The sequence below is a fragment of the Echiichthys vipera genome (assembly GCF_963691815.1).
Source record: "Echiichthys vipera genome assembly, chromosome: 2".
NCBI lineage: Eukaryota > Metazoa > Chordata > Actinopteri > Perciformes > Trachinidae > Echiichthys > Echiichthys vipera.
Genome location: NC_139827.1, coordinates 11073934 through 11091823, shown reverse-complemented (window position 1 = coordinate 11091823; position 17890 = coordinate 11073934). Strand labels below are relative to the sequence as shown.

General features: G+C 41.4%; 1 protein-coding gene across 1 annotated transcript; it reads left to right on the top strand.

Annotated features, from left to right (window-relative positions):
- Window positions 1-2688: 2688 nt before the first annotated feature.
- mmaa (metabolism of cobalamin associated A) lies at window positions 2689-11081 on the top strand. Its single transcript, XM_083933827.1, has 7 exons — window positions 2689-2819; window positions 3341-3773; window positions 4470-4592; window positions 5146-5316; window positions 6158-6243; window positions 7213-7362; window positions 10193-11081. The coding sequence occupies exons 1-7, from the start codon at window positions 2751-2753 to the stop codon at window positions 10481-10483; spliced, it is 1323 nt and encodes a 440-aa protein (XP_083789953.1). The 5' UTR covers window positions 2689-2750; the 3' UTR covers window positions 10484-11081.
- Window positions 11082-17890: the final 6809 nt, after the last annotated feature.

Genomic DNA, 17890 nt, shown 5'->3' with positions numbered 1-17890 from the left:
TGAACTTCATTTTAATAAATGCAGATTCAGTGCATTTTCCATCAGTTTTGCTGTATTTTATGGTTTTATTCATTTTCAGTCTAATTCTAACCCAAATGTTCATGGTTTTACTTAAGGCCCACTTCGCTCTAATTACTTTAATGTATTGTTTGTTTAAAGTCAAAGCTCACCAATTAAACAATGAGAATTAACAGATTTTGGTAAGATAAATTCAAGCTGTACATCGTTCAAGTTTAATATTTGTCTACGCTGTTCTTTAAAAAATCCCACAGGCCCCATTGACCAAGGCTGGATTACTAAATGGGCAATGCCCTTCTCTTATCGATTATAATTAATGTTAAGAGAAGGTATCCAAAACACTCTGCAGCACACAGTGACACAAAGTCCCTTTTCATTTATAAATACATGCATAAATGCATTGGTAGTGAAACCAGCAAACAAGTTACACTTAAAATGTAGTAGTCGTAACTTGAATGTATATACATTCATACATATATATATACATATATATATATATGTATGTATATATATATATAAAATATTTAGCTACATTTTGTCAAGTTTGATTACTTTTAGGGAGAAGAACTAGCTTGACGTGAAAATTAATCTCTGCTGCCACCTGCTGGCCAAAAGTCTCCACTGCCACCAGTTTTATTTTAATTTAATAGTTTTCTTTCTTTCTTCCTTTTTTTTTTAATTTTTTTAACAAAGGGTCGATTTAAATATACAGTCTTTGTTCTTTATTTACAACGTTGAAATGTATTTCGATTGCTAAAATGCTAAAAAAAAAACTGTTTGTCGGCGGACGTTGCTATACGTCACCGGAAACAGGAAGAGGAGTAAAGAAACAGACTAACATGTAACACCATAGACATATAAAGAGTAGATGCCGCATCGAACGTTGGGCCGCGAGAAATGCGGCCGCCATCTTGGATCGGTCATCCTACCAGATAAGTTCTATGAGTGACTCGTTGAGCCTATGAGTTGAGCAGCAGAAGGAACAAGATGCCAGAGCACTGTGCAGCGTATTCCTGCTCTAATCTAATATTACAATATTACAATTCATAATCAGTACGGTACAGTACAATTTTAAACAATTATACATAAATCCATGCATTTTTGAATGTTATAGTGAGTCCCTCAGGCTGTGGCAGGTAGATACAGATTTAGCTGCCAGAGGAGCTGCTGTCCCTTATTTTATTATTATTATCTTGTCACAGTAGAGGCGTGGAGATTAGCCTCTGTGGGAATCTTAGTTAATTTACCCCCCGGCCAGATGTGTATGTGCATGCCTGTGTAGATATGAAAGGATAAGCAGGGAGGAGAGGGGTTGTCGTACATGTGGTCTAGTGTAAATGGATTGCACATTTCCAGCATTAGGTCAGCGGAGGATGTGCTGTGGTTTCATGAGAGGAAGACACTTCAGAGACAGTTCATCTCAGGTCACCTCAGATATTCTCAGTTTTGTTTTTTTAAATATTGAACATGACATTGAGATGAATTATGAGATAATTTTTCATGTCATGTCACTTTTTTTTTTAAAGTTTAGACTATCAAAGGAGAAGTGGCAGAATCTGATCAACATCCTTTGCTGTTAAACTGTTTCATCAAACAGGAGCAACATGATGTGGGGTTTATTATAAAGAATGAATTAGATATTTAACATGTATTTCCACTCTGTGCCCGATATTCTCACAGCTGAACTAAATGTCCCATACATTTTTACTTGGTTCTCCACATCTCCACTTAAAGCAGGACGAACGTCACATGTTTGTAAACCAGAGCTGATGAGTCCAGGCTTTTTTAGTTCAGTTGTACCACAGAAGTTAAAAAAATCATACATTTATTGAACTAAGGAAAAATCTTAAATGGTTTGTATAATTTAAAATGGATATTACTGAACTATGCCCCGTGTTTTTGTTTGCACATTAAATACAATTACTACGTAATTAAAATATGTAATAAAGAAGACATTCAGATAATTAGACCTTGCCTAAAAACAAAGGACACAGTCATTTTAGATACTATACAAAGTACTCCTCCAACATCACTGTCTTTACCAATTAGAGCTACACTCAAATTGGTAACTGTGCAAGAACAAAACAGTGTGAAAATGATCGATTTAACAAAATGTTATATATATTTTTATACCACACACACTCGCTCAAATGTGGACCCTCCCTCTCCTCTCCACTACCACGACTATTCGACTGGCAGAGCATGGATCATTTCTGAATATTTATTAACATATAGGGTTCGGCTCTTGTTTTTTTTAGTGCTTTAAATGAAAGTGTGTCTGTTTGACTTGTATTTAGATGTGTCCAAAATGTCATCTCTCTCTCTGACCTAATTGTATTGATACTCTTGATTTATATGTATTTTAATTTTCTCTGAGTGTGTGTGTGTGTGTGTGTGTGCGTGCGTGTGTTTGTGTGTGTGTGTGTGTGTGTGTGTGAGAGAGAGAGAGAAAGAGAGAGAGAGAGTGAGAGAGAGATTTATGTATTCATGTATGAAATATAGCCTATTAATACTCTATAAATGATTTATCTTGTTGTGTTTATATTTATAGTGTTTGCAAAACACCTATCATACATCACATATATCATATATCAGAATATTCTATTACTGTTAATCCCACTGTGAATATTAAAATACGCTGAACCGTGTCCTGTCCTTACACTGAGTGGAGCGGCCGACCGGGCCAAGATGGCGGCTCCACCGCTCGTCAGCGCCAATAGGCCCAACGTTCGATGAGGCGTCTACTCTTTATGTCTATGTGTAACACCATATGTGTAACACCTCCATACAGCTGGGACGAGGTCAGTGACAACTCTCATTTATGTTGAGTGTTTTATCAACTATAACTGCATGCACTGTACTTCAAACGTCGCGTTGATACAATGTTAGCTTAACGTACAATGGGAATTAACCGTTAAAACAGCAAGTTTTGTTGTTGTGTGGAAGTTAATCAGCGTTAATCACGCCACAGCTGAACTATCAACACGTCTCAGCATCAGTTGTACACAACATTGTAGCTTTACCGCCCTACAAAGCTTAAGTGCAGTAACTACGAAATCACCAATAACATGATTTCTGCACAATTTTGAGCCTTTAAGTATAGAGGTGAGGATTGATTTGGATCTAAATTATTAAACGGCAAATAAGTAAACCATAATCCATCATCAGTGTGTAAAATATTAGTTTTTTGGCTCAGTAAACAAACTTTCAAGCCTTTTTCTTTTTGCTAATTTTTTGTTATGCATTTTGGCTTTGTAGGGCAGTATAGTTAATTATTTTTAAATCACCACTGACTTATTGTTTTTCATCTTGGTTCTCCTAGATGCCCCACATTTACCTTAAAATGAGGTGGTTTGGCTCCCCCCCTCTTCGCTACATCTCTTCCCTCCCCTCCTCATTGACTGTCCCCTCGGTCACCAGGACCTGCTGCCTCCACCAAAGGGTCTCCACTGGTGGCTCCCACACCTGTTCCCAGAGCACCCTCCCGGGTCACAGCTGTCAGCAGAGGAGGGGTGTGAGCACAGCCCTCAGGCAGCACATACAGGACCTGAGTGGGCCTGAGCAGAGACTGTTGGATAAACTGTACGAAGGGCTGGTCGGAGGGCAGCGTGCGTCTCTGGCTGAGTCCATCACTTTGGTGGAGACCGAGCATCCCAGGAAAAAAGAACTGGCCCAGGTGCTGCTGCAGAGGGTGCTGGCCTACAAGAGGGAGCAGGAGAGCCATAATGGGGGGAAGCCAGTGGCCTTTAGAGTAGGTATGTGCTCCAAGTTCAATGGGAAAAAGTTTTTTTTGTTTTCGGCTGAAGATTGTGTGCGGACAACACAAAGGGAACTGCAAATTGCTGTACACTCCCCGGCCAATAGATTATGTACACCAAATACAATTTAAATCAATCCAAAGCAAACAGTGTGTGCAACATAATTTTTAATCTTGGTAATTGGATCTTTCATGCATAAATTCATTCTCCTTGTCAAAACATTACATACAGTCAGTGAGAGCAGTGCACCACACATGCATTTCTCACGCAGATGTCCTCTACACTTTGTCATGCCAATGATAGGAAACCGTTGTTTTGTGAAATTGTTAGTAGGAATTAATCGAATGGAATTTTTTCTAAACTTTTCTATGGGGATTGTGCAAATATGACACCGCAAAGCTACTCCGAAGGCTGCTTTCCTAACAAATAACTTTATTAAAATGTATGTTCAGTATCAGCCAATTGCCAATTGCTTGCTACTCTATTTCTCAGTCACCCACAGCAACGTTTTCTGCGTTATATGTTCTGTAAAAAATTACTTTTCATATCGCCGCAATTCAGACCACACGCTAATACCAATGTATCTATGATTATATGGTCCTTTTTTTTTATTGTTATATCAAGTAAGAGAAATCGGTTCTTAGTGCTAGTGTTTGTTGCTGATTCTATTTTTTGTTGGGTTTTTTTTCTCAGGTCTGTCGGGTCCTCCAGGAGCAGGAAAGTCCTCCTTCATTGAGGTGGTGGGAAAGATGTTGACAGGACGTGGACATAAGGTTTCTGTTCTGGCTGTTGACCCATCCTCCTGCACTACGGGAGGTAAATACAGATCATCATCGTATCATACTAATGAAGTGCTGCTATTAGGTGCTTTACAATGCACCTAATGATGGTATGGTGGTTAGCAGCAAGAGGGTTCTTGGTTTGAATCCCGGCTGGGGCCCTTCTTTGTGGAGTTTGCATTTTCTCCCCGTGTCTGCATGGGTTTTCTCCGGGTTCTCGGCTTCCTCCCACAGTCCAAAGACATGCATGTGTTTGGTTAATTGATGACTCTTAATTGCCCGTAGGTGTGAATGGTTGTCTGTCTCTGTTTGTCTTTATGTGCCCCGCGATAGACTGGCGTCCTGTCCAGGGTGTACCCCGCCTCACGCCCGATGTCAACTGGGATCGGTGGTGGTTGAAGATGGATGGATGGACAATGCACAATAGATTTATTTGGGGAATTGTAATGTGATGTGTTAATATTGTTAAAGAAGGTTTTGATGTATTAATTAGAGTACAGCTATAATATGTGTAGAATCAACAGCAGCTCTATGTTATATGTATGTTGTTAAATTCATGCCACAAACCGACTCATCCTTTTTTGTTGCAGGGTCTCTGATGGGTGATAAGACTCGTATGACTGAACTCTCCAGGGACATGGATGCTTTTATCAGGCCGTCTCCGGCCTCAGGAACACTTGGTGGAGTCACCAGAACAACTAATGAGGCCGTTGTTCTCTGTGAGGGAGCGGGGTATGACATTGTCCTTGTAGAGACCGTAGGTAAGACACTGTGATTCCACATCTCAAAGGTTATAATACTGCCGTTGTATCCATTTAAGACACAGTTATTTGAAGTCAGTATCTTGGTTTTACCCTGTAATCTGTTTTTCACTGTTGTAATACACATTTTTAAATACAGAAATAGAAAATGTCATTTTTCTATCTGTAATTTTCCTCTCTTACGCCTCTGTAATATTAAGCTAACTCATTTCAGTTAATTTGTTTCTGTGACTCAGTACTCAACTCAGTACATTGGCATATTTTCCTATTAGAGCTGCGTATTGATACAGAATGATTCAGTTACACAATCTCTTTTTTGTTTGTTTAGAAACATAAGCCAAACCCCATAAATTCATCAATGTTTAGTGCTTTTCTAACACAGAGTTACAAGAACTTTGTCAATTTAAATACAAAATAAAATTATTTAAAACAAAAAAGGCAGGAAATATCTAATCAAAGAACAGGACATGAAGAGTTACAATCTCAGCAAGTATTTAGTGTAACTCTCAGTACTCAGTTTTTGATACTTAGTGCTACAGACACAGCTGGTCTGTACTAACTGTTGAAGTTTGAATTTATTCAGTGTGATGAATCTCAAGTTTGTGGAAGCTCGTGATTATTCAAAAGCATTTCTGAACTTCTAGACAAGTCCTCACAAAGACCTTTTTTTAAATTATAATTCATTTTTTTCTCCTGTGTATCCATGATAGTGCAAAATCAATTTAACTTGCAATGTAACTGCAGGACACAACATTCAAACTGGTGTCTCTTTATTGTTGACTTAGTTTTAGAGTGAGGATTTTTCGGTCGGTATCACTCAAATGTGTCTTTTTGTTTTCAGGTGTGGGCCAGTCAGAGTTTGCAGTGGCTGACATGGTTGATATGTTTGTGCTGCTGATTCCACCAGCAGGGGGCGATGAACTCCAGGTCAGTGAAAAACATCAGCAGCAACGCCAACAACAAGCTCTTCACTGTCAGATCTTGTTTAAACTGTTGCTGCAGGAAAGAAAATATAAGATGTGCCAGGTTGAATAATAAGCAAATCTGGAAGTTTATAAAGTTGGCTCTGATAGTTGTATTAAAGCAGTTTACTGTTATCCTTTACGGCTGTTGTCGTTATACAAACTTCAGATAAGTTTGTTTACTTTTGCACACATACCTTTTGAGCTAAATGCTTAAGTAAAAAGGTTGTAGGTCTTGTTATTCTAACACCACAGATTATGTAATGGAATAAGTAGATGCATTTATCTACATTTTTAATCACTTTCCTGTATAAATACATCTACAAAATGTTAAGTTGTTAAGCAGAAACTTGTGCGTCCACATTTGTATGTATGTATGTTGCCAAAATCTGTATACTAATCAATTAATTAATTAGCTAGATGAATGACTTCATTAACCTCACTCATTAGGATTAATATGGTGATTATTGTGGGACATTAATCAGCTGAAGTGGCTTTTCGTTTTATTATTGTAATTATATCGTAAATGAAACACATTGCATGAAAAATTCATCAAACTAAAACATAAACTTTAAATGTATTTTATTCAGATTGCAAGTATTGTATTTCTAACAGCACAGACTGCAAGACTGTCTGACTTCAGGTTCAGTCGTAATATTGTGACACATTATATGAGCTGATCATTTCAGCATGTGAAAGGCATGTTTTAGAGTAACCGTTACAAACGAGCTCAAATGCTTTCGTTGTTATTGGATCAGTCAGAAGCTAACAGCAGTGAGGGATAGATAGATAGCAACAATTCCAGAAAAATAAATCAGTAAATCGGCGGCTCCGTCCGTCCATCACTCTGTACACAGATCCCTCAGCAGATTAGGTGTCTAGACAGCAGATTTATTTACAGTGTTTTGAATTTAATGCCTAAATCTCTGCCCAGGGTATCAAGAGGGGCATCATAGAGAGGGCCGACTTGGTGGTGGTGACAAAGTCGGATGGAGACCTGGTGGTGCCAGCCAGGAGGATCCAGACTGAATACACCAGCGCACTCAAGCTGCTCAGGAGACAGTCCAAGTCCTGGAACCCTAAGGTAGGTAGGTGTGTGTGTGTGCGCGCGCTCATTAAAAAAACTAAAGGATAATTGACAAGTGTTCAACATTTGACCTACTGGGCAGCAGAAGCATCACTGCTCTGTTGACCCAACAAGCCGTCCTACTGAGCGGTCAGCTGATCCAGGAGAGGGCGGAGGGATGGTGGCGATGATGATGATGATGATGATAATGATGGTGGTGGTGATGATGATGATGATGATGTCATGGCATCATGGTTTCAGTACTGCAGTGTCTCACCCCTCCCCGCATGTCCCAGCTCACCCGCCTGCCTGCCTGGCCTTGTCCCTTTGTTTTCCCAGCCCAATGCAGCATCTGCCCACTGGGCAAGCTGCCAGGAAGCACCCCCACCTACCACCCCTCTCCTCACCCCCAACCCTTTACTCCTGCTGCTCTGAATACTCGGCTGCTGTGTCATGCATTTCGCTGATTAGAAGCTTGCGCACTCAACATAAAATAGTCTGCTCTTCATAGTCCCCTCTGTATTTATCCTTACTTTTGCTGTCTTGTCCTCTTTTATGTCTGTCTGTTTGGCCTACAGTAGCATAATCTATGATTTAGTCTCTCGCTATCTCATCTTCATCAATCTGCCCTCTATTGTCCACCTCGCTCAGCATGAGACATAAAAGTAACATGAGTGCTACTGTGATTTCTAAGTTCTTGGTAATATGTGAAAAAACACCCAATTTATAACTACTTTTACTCACAATTTGTGCTACAACTAACGATTCATTTCTCAATCAATTATTTGTTCTATAAAATGTCTGAAAAATGAGCCAAGGGAGGCATCTCCAAATTCCTTGTTTTCCGACCAACAGTCCAAAGAATATTCATTTGATAAAACAAAGGAAATCAGAAAATCCCCTGTTAAAGAAGCTTGGATGAGAAACATTTGGAGAAAAAACATGTTAATTATCAAAAAAAGTTGATGAATTTTCTGTCATTTTGACTAATACTTTTCAACAAATTGAAAGTATGACTTGCTTATCACCTATTGACAATTAGTCAGGAAATACAGTCTAGCCTGATAATGTCTCATCTGGAAACTCTACTGTAATCATCAATTTTTACTTGTCTTTAAATATTTTTATATTTTCATTATCATCATTTTAATAACTTCAAAGTACTTTGTAACCCTGTTTTTGAAAACTGCTGTAAAAATCAACTTTCACTTCCTTACGTAACTTAATTCTCATCTCAGCCTAGTGGTGCTAGAAAAAAAACAAGTTTAAAAAGCGATGGGATTGATGCCTTGCTTCATCACGGCACTGTACAGTGAGCACTGTGAGCACAACAAACACAACTCCTTCCTTCCATTCTACTGTGGTGGAGGCAGAAATGTCATCTTGTCATCACATATTAGCAAAGTAGGGTAGGTAATATGTTGTTTTTTAAATTTTGAACCAGCCCTTCAAAGAGGATAATTAGTGGATGTGCAGTATGTTTAGTCTCACAAAGTTTGATTTCCTGTGATTTCATCAGACTCAAATCAATCCCTTGTAAAATGATTAACTTTATGATGTATGTATTAGAGGATTCATAATTGGTTGTTGATCACAGGCCGCCAATATTTATCAGGCTGTCACATTCAACTTTGTCGATTACCAGCTGGTGTCAAATTATCTCCAAATGATGCATGTAATTTCATTACACTAGCAGTCTGGAGATGTTGAGTATCTGTGGTTTTATTTGACATCAACACTGAGCTCTACTCCATCTCTTCTTCTACAAACGCCCCTTTCTCATTTTTATTCACCAGTGTAATATAATGATTAAAAAAAGCATAAGGCTCTCATTTATAAACGCCATTTCATGGGTCCTAAATGCACATCTGAGTGAATACCCTGACTTTTTTAGTATTTCTAAATCTGAGGCTCTTTCACTTCTGTGTTTGCGTTGAATTTGAACGTTACCCTGAATTTCTTCATGTGCTCTTGAATCTGCAGCAAGCTGTAAAAAGAGACATGCAGTCACTTAAACTAAACACATAAGTGTCATTTATCCCCAGATTGTTTGAACAAGGTGTTATGGGGAGAAAAAGTACTTGCACTGTATGTGTAAAGGGACATGATGACAGCTTCTTACTGGATAAAGGTGCATCGCAAAAACAAAGCATAACGCACCTTTAAATTATATATTCATCAAAAGAAACACACTGTTTTCTTTTGCAATCTAGAAAGAACAGTATTTCTTTTTATCAAGGACTACTGTATATTGTTTCCTTATATATACACAATGCACATTAATCAGTGTAAATATCCCACCATAAATTAAATAATGAAACACTTTACAAAGTGAAATCACAACAAGAACTAAGAAGGAATGCCTCACATGCTGTCCTAACAGTTAACCGAACTTTACCATCAAATTTATAGACAGTTTGGTATTAAAAGTCAACAATTTGGCTACCAGGAAAATTTTAACCATGTTTGAATGCAGAGAGTTTCATAGGTAGCGTATTCCAGAGGTTTGCAGCTCTCACTGAAAAGGCTGATTGTCCAATTTTACAGCATCAGAGTGGAACAATACAGTCTCCTCTGGTAGCTGCCTTTGTTTTCCTGGAAGTCCATGAGTTTGTGGCTTAAAGAAGGATGTCCTATTCCATACAGATTCTTAAATATGAGACAAAAGTCCATGTAACGTTTCAAACTTTATAAACTAAATAAAGTATGGAGGGCAGTTTCCTGTGCCTTTTGTCACATCCTCGGGCTGAACAGTCAGGTTGTCCAGACCAACACCCGGTTGTTGAAAAAAAAAAACACACTTTATACTCACACATGCATCCCGGACCCCTCCCAACTCCCTTTTCAGGTGGTACGCGCCTCTTCACACACCAGTGAAGGCATTCCAGAGGTCTGGGCCAAGATGGAGTCATACCGCGACATAATGCTAGCCAGTGGGGAACTGCAGGGCCGACGGAGGGCCCAGCAGAAGGTTTGGATGTGGAGTTTGATCCAGGAAAATGCCCTCTGCCATTTCCAGAATCACCCCAGCGTCAGAGAGGCTCTACCCCACCTCGAGGAGAGGGTCACCAAAGGAGCCATCTCCCCAGGCCTGGCTGCCGACCTGCTTCTCAAAGCCTTCTCGTCATCGTCACCATAGTAATCAGTGGGACTGCACTTCTGGAGAAGGACACTCAATGCCAAGGACTGACCTTGACTTTGTGGTTTGCACAAAAAGCAGTTTTGCTCATTTTTTTAAACTTGATTGAAAACATCTGAAATAAAGGGTGCTTTAATGCAAATCAGGAGAGAGATGAGAGTGTTGACAGTTGTCACTTCACTTTTCAACTGCTGCAAGATGGGAAATGTTGCGCTGCCAATGGCCTGGTTTTCTAAAGCAGATACTGGGGTTATTTTGTTGGACAATAACACTACAGTCCCTCACAGTTAAATGAGATTATTGTGAAGCCTACAGGGAACTGTAGAGGCAAAGTTGTTACATTTGGATTTATACCCATCACTTTAAGAACAGCATTGTTAAATGGGGAAGCTATGACCTGTTCATGCCATAAATATTGGCATGTCAATACTGTAGTGACGTGATCTGTGATACACCGTTTTTACTGAAACTCTTCTACCCTCCAAATACAGTGATCAGTAATACATTCTTTGTAACCCGAGAAGAAAAGTGTTAATAAAAGGATTAGGCTTAAGAAATGGGATTTGGTATCTTTGGGTATTTCTCCTGTTGAGCTGCTGTGGACATCCAATATTTGGGGTGAATATCATATTAAAAAAATGATGTGAATCTTAAATGGATAAGTGAATAACATTAAATCTGTCAGTACAGTTGGCCAAGATTTTCTCTCGCTTGTGTTTGCTCATGATATGAAAAAGAGGCAGTGATTAATGTTACTTCTACGAATATTAGCCCTGAGATTTGTCAAAGACCTAATGAATTTTTTTTTTTTTGCACTCTGGAGCCAGAAATGTCAGTGCTATGTATCCCCTGAATGAGTCAGCTGCTTCTTATTCAGGCAAAACACACTTTAATATTTTCAGAATTACTTTCATAATGCACTGCACTCCTGGGCGCCAGCAGAGAATTAAAGACAAAGAGAAGTCACACACTCATAACTCCAGTACAGCTACTTTATTAAGAAACCTGCTGCTTTACTCAGGGTAAAGCAATAGACTCCTGTGTCAGTGGGCACATGCTTGTATAATCTATAAAGGGTATTTCCCGTTGTGATAGTATCCTACAACTAACTGTACGTTTTACAATTTATTAATCCATCAATTGTTTATTTCTAATAGATTCATCTTTTAGGTTATAAAATGGCAGAATTCACAATTCCTCGAGCCTAAGTTGACAGAGTTCACAGAATATTGCTCGATTTTGTCAGACATACAGTCCAATAAAACATTTTTTTATGATGATATAAAACAAGAGAAATCACCAAATCCTCACTTGTGAAAAGTTAAAATCAGCAATATTTTGGCACTTTTGAATGATAAATGACTTTTATGATGAATTGTTTTCTGTGGATGAAGTAATTGTTTTTTAGCTCTAGTGTGGACAGATTTTTAGTTAAGGGTTTTTTTTCAGAAGTCATGAGGCTCTTTTTAATGTTTTCTGGTGTTATTCCATTGAGCCAGCAGCACCGTAGCAATATACAGGGAAAGAACAAAATAACATGAAGTACAATATAATGCAAGCCAGTGCAAAAGCCACAAAATACTGCCTGTTGTGGAGAACATAATCCATTTTTAAAATCACTGTCAGAAATGTTGATTTACTCTTATGGTGTTTGTATTGTGACATTACTTTGTTGCTGAGGATTTTCCAGAGATTCTCTGAGGTTTAGAACTGAACTCTGGGCTGGCCATTTCATTGTTTCAATATTCTTAGTTTCAAGGAACTGGGAAACCTGCTTTGCAGTGTGACTGGGGGCATTGTCTCGCATGAAAATTGCGGGCTGATTGGAAGACAATTGCAGTGAAGGTATTGCGTGTTTCTGGAGGAGGTTCACATAAACATTTGCATTCACCCTGCCATGTAGCTGTATAAGAGACCCAACTCCTGCTGCAGAAAACATCCCCCAAACCATGACACTTCCGCCTCCAAATTTAACTGACTTCTTTATACACTTTGGGTTCAGTTTTTTCCCAGTCCCATGCTGAGCATAATCGCAGAGTTTCCCATCAGACCCAAATCAATTTAATGTACTCTCATCACTGAAGTGCACTCTGGACCAGTTCTCTTCTGTCCACACAACATGCTCCTCAGCAAAGGCAAGTTTCGCTTTTTTTATTTTATTTTCTGCTGATGAGAGGTTTAGTCACTGCAGAATGGGCTTTCAGTCCAAATTGTCTTAAACGACAAGACGTGGTGTGTCGAGACAGATCCTTGCCCTGTTCAGCTCTGAACTGGTGAGCAACTCCAGCTGCAGTGTTGAACCGATTCCCCGTTGAGAGTCTTTGCATAATCCTGTTTGAGGGACTTAATGAATTAATCTGTGTCCTTGTAAAGTTTCAATATTCTTGAAATCCCCGACTTTTTTTTTTTTTAGATTAACACCAACAACTGGGAGGTATCTGAAAGTCACTGTTTTTTTCCCCCACAAAATAAAGGTACCTTGGATATTTAAAAAAACAACAACATGCTAGTGCAGCAGTTGTATAGCCACAGTGGATATTATATCAAATGCTGAACAATAAAAATGACATATCAGAATAAATCAAGTATTAATAACTTGTCCTCTAATTCTGATCTCTAGGGTATATCAGTAAAGCAATCAAGTTGCCACCCTGAGTTGTTTGTATGTTCAGTACAGTGCTGCAAATGTAACTATTCAATAGAATATTCAACTTTGTTTTAAAAGTAACTGGAAGCCATTGGAGGCATAATAACATTGTGGTAATTTGTTGATGAAATGACAGATGATTTGGAGCTTTTCTTATTTTATTAAATGCAGATTGTAAAGACTTTATAATAGAGACAGTAGTTATTGTATTTGATATTATATAGTATGTGGTCATGATCTTGTATCCCTTCCCCCTGTAGGCGTGAGTTTCTACTTTCTTTGGCCACTAGAGGTCTCCCAAATTCCACTCAGCCTTGGATTCATTATCCTAATGACTGGGCCCTGAGTGCCAACTACCCTCCTCTTCATAATGCCCACGCCTCCTGCCCTCCATCCGTTCTTCATTGAGGTTGCTTAGGGTGCCAGGTCACTCAGAGGTGAGGACATCAGCAGCTGCCACTCTCCTGGAGCAGAGACTGTACTGTAGTCTTTCGCCCTCAGTGCCAACCCCTCCATGGATATTCTCAATCCTTGCTGAAACGCAGAAAGAAGCAATGCCTGGTACAGTTTAGAACAGGAGGGTTGGGTGTGTGACTGTACGGCTTTCAACCTTAACCCTTTAAAAGTACCCTGTATTTCATTGGGGGGGGAAAACAAGGTGATTTCAGTACTAATCCACGCTTGTCCTTGCTGGTCTGCTTTGGAAATACTGAGCCTGAGCCCCCAACCCGCTGGACACGCTCCCAGGTCGCTGCTCGTTTGCTCCCGCCTGCGTACGAGAGGAAGAATGCCCCTTGAATGCAGATGGATTCATTAGGTCTGAGTAACACCCTTCTCCTCCATCATGCTGACACAAACACATACACACTGTAACTGCTCTGGCTTTGCAAAAAGGGAACAGTGAGTCCTGCAGCTCTGGACACACACACACACACACACACACACACACACACACACACACACACACACACACACACACACACACACACACACACACACACACACACACACACACACACACACACACACACACACACACACACACACACACACACACACACACACACACACACACACACACACACACACACACACACATTGACATACACACACAGTTGTTTCCAGTGTAAACAACACCATGCGGTTTCACCAAGGAAGATTAACTCAAATGCTGCCGGATCGTGTTTGGCCATTTTAGCCTAAACACAGGACCCATCCACATGTGTTTAGCATTTTGCTGGATCTCTTGAATGTAAGCAGAGGACAGAGACTGGCTCTTTGATGAGGTTTTTTCATGTTTAATGGAGGGGCTTATATTGACAGCCTTTCTTTGTGTCAGCAGTCTGAAGTCAGAATGCTTTCCTGGCTCAGGACAAAACAAAACGGTGCCCTCATACTATTGTAATTGTAGTCCAAAAACTCAGCTTTTCCCCCTCAAAACCTCAAAATCTGGAATGAGGGCTGAACAATGGTGCTGCTACAAATGTCAGTAAATAAAGCGAGCATTTCGTAGCACAGAGAAAACATCTATGTTTTTCTTCTTGTTGGATGTGTCAGTGTTATAGTTTGGTTGCTTTCTGGTCAGATCAGAGCGTTAGGGAAGCCTGACACTGGGGGAAATGTCAGACCGGCCCTCCTACCAGGCTGATTTGGGAGCTGTCTGTGTGTGTAGTGTGACAACCGGTCATGGGCTGCTGATCCGCAAAGCCTCACCCTGTCCCTGCTCTGTTTGCTCTGCTCCTCACACACAAGCACATACCACCACACTCCCCTCTCTGTGAACACCCGTCCTGCTCACGTCTTACACTTCTTGTACATAAATACAAGCCATCCCTCCCCTGTTATACATACACACACACGCTGCCTGCCTTGTTGCCTACCCTGCCGCTCCGACTCGGCTGGCTGCACTGTTGTCTCTCTGTAGTGACAGATGAGAGTGTGTGAGAAGCATTTCCTCCAGGCTCAGGGCTCACTTTCAAGACCGGCTGCAAAATGATACAAGGAGCCGCACGCTACCACACGCTAATGGGGTTGTGGAGCTGCAGTGAAGCCCTGAGTGTGTGTATGCGTGTGCCTGTAGATGTAACACCCCACTCATTATGCTGCTCTGATGGGTCACTGTGCAGCCTCTTTATAAGAAGACCCTTATGGCGACATGTCTTATTATATCAACTGCTGAGATGGATGTTAATACCAGGCTGCGCTGTGCATGCTACGTGCTCTCTAGCCTGTAGAGTGATGAGACGTGGTTGGTATTCGAAGTGCGTCTCATTGCATGGGCTAATTCTATTTAACCTGGTGAAGTCTGCTAGATGGTACGGTCAGAATGCCCTAGGGAGACCAGTATGTACCTCTGCTTTATTACCCACCTGAGGAGGCTCGCTCTCCCACACATGCACACTCCACTGTTTGCTATGTGTAATTTACTGGGCAGCCTGTGGGCCAAGCCTTCATCTGCAGGAAGGCGCGAATAGAGCCTTGGCGCCAGTAATTGGACTTTAGAACTGATTGGGGAACTTGATTGACCCCCGGTAATGGATTTGAGTGAATAATTATTTGTAGTTATGGTTGGAAGATGATATCAGGGAGAGAGAGACCAATCCCACCAGTGTGACTCACCCCTGCCGCCAGAGCAGAACGCTGCCAGCACTCAATTAATGAAATCCAGCTGCTCAGACTCCCCACATGTAGTGGCTGATCAAAAAAAACACACAGGGGTCTGGTCAGAAAAAGGGTTATCTTCATCCAACCTTTCCCTTTTGCGCAACTGGCAGCCCGTGGCCCATCACAATAGTGATTATAAAATCTTCTCCACTCCAGGTACAAGACATTAAGGTTGATAATGTCTCCATTATTTTTAACTGCCTGTGGCAGTACTCAGTACAGCCCACGGCAGCCATGTTAATGAGACCTCTCAAGATGGCAGGCAGCGCCTCCTCAGGACACAAAATGCAATCACTCTTAATCCAGCACTTTAATTGCTGGCCAAGCCTGCCTAAGTGAATTCAGCTGTTCCATCTCTGCAGGCGAGTGGCTGCACCTCAAGAACGCTCCAACATCATACTCACAAAGATAAACTGCGCTTCAAAACAAATGGGAAGTGATGCGCTGTGGCCTGTCTTGTTAGAATGGAGGCTTATTTTTCTGGTTTGAGGGTGTCAGACAGACTGAGAACTCGGAAAGCACAAGTCAGATATTCTCTTTTCTTCCCTCACTGCTTTAAAGCATAATTCTTAGCTCTCTTCAGAGGCTCAGGGAGGTAATATGCAGAGAGAACAACAGCCACCTTCCTTACCTCACCTCTCTTTTATCTTCCTCTCTTTGCTTCTTGATTGACCCACTTGCTCCCACATCATTATCCTCACAGCTCTCCTCACTACAGTACATTTCTCTTCCCTCTCTTCTTCTCCCTCTCACTCTCCTGCCTTCATCCTTTCACCAGTCCTCCTGTCATATGTCCTTGCCACCCCCTCCCCCCTCCCCCTATGTGCCCGCTCATTGCCCTCTTGCCATTCTCTATTATTTCTGGCTGCCCAGTGGCCTGGTCAGGCTGGTGCTCCGGGGCTCCAGGCAGTCCGTGTTATGACAGGTAACACTGGGCCACACACACTCTCTGGTAACATGCGGAGGTCAGCCTGTCATACCTGTCCACAGCTCCACTGTGTGTGCACACGCACATGTGCGTACACACACACACACACACACACACACACACACACACACACACACACACACACACACACACACACACACACACACACACACACACACACACACAAATGGCATGATTCACTGTGTATGGATAACTGCCACACAGCCCTGGCTGTAACCTTAGATTCAGCAAAAGTGAGCGATGAGGCACAGTGGAGTAGAAATACACCTTTCCCCATTTGGTTCCTTTGTGCTTGCAAAACAATGTCTTTTTTTCCAAAAGGTCTTTACACGATGTGTTGTTTTACAGCCTTGGCAACCAATAGTAGTGCTGTAGTTGTTCCTGTTCAGCACAGAGGAGGAGGATTTAACTGGATAGTGGCTGTTAACTACCGCTAGACTCCACTCTCTCCTGGCATGGCCTGCTCCCCGTGTTAATGACCACTCACAGTTGCTGCCCTGTGGGGGCTGCAGGACAGAGTCAGCCAACATCAGACCCTCACAGCACCTCAAAGACCATCTGCTCAAACAGCAGAAAATATGTTCCGCACGTTATTTGTCTTTTGCGTCCATTGTTTTTGGCTTGTAAGAAGCAGTGCCAAGTCACAATTTGTTTAATTCATAACAATTTTTAATCGGATGGGATTGTTTCTGCAGAGGGTTCAAGTGTGTTCACTGAATGGATTTCCTGCTCATGTATCATTTCTATCCAGCTGCCCTCTTATCAACTAGTGAATAGCCAAGTTTTGTAAGGTTCAGGGCCAGTAATGAGAACAGTCATCCCCTACCCGACCGAACAAGCTCTATCCACCCTGGACAAGATGGTAGCGCCCCGGTAGTCGATCAGCGGCTGTTGTTACAGTGGCATGTTCCTGGCTCCCGGTCTGATCCAGGGCTGTGCTCCACACTACCAGGGTTGTGGGGGCCAAGGGGCTGGCATGGGTTTGTCACGCCAGGTTGACATTTCGGGAAGCTTTGCCAGGACACCACAGCACATTTCGTCCTCCTGGACAAGTAGTGTGGGAGCAAACGTGTCAACTTGGGCAGATGGGCAGGCGCCAGTGCCAACCGCACTGGACCGTACCAGACCGCTGGCCTGGCAACTGTCG

Coding starts and splice junctions, on each gene's coding strand:
- mmaa (XM_083933827.1), top strand. CDS start 2,751: ATGAGGCGTCTACTCTTTATGTCTATGTGTAACACCATATGTGTAACA. Junction 5,317..6,157: donor TGTCCTTGTAGAGACCGTAG/GTAAGACACTGT, acceptor TTTTGTTTTCAG/GTGTGGGCCAGTCAGAGTTT. Junction 6,244..7,212: donor CAGGGGGCGATGAACTCCAG/GTCAGTGAAAAA, acceptor ATCTCTGCCCAG/GGTATCAAGAGGGGCATCAT.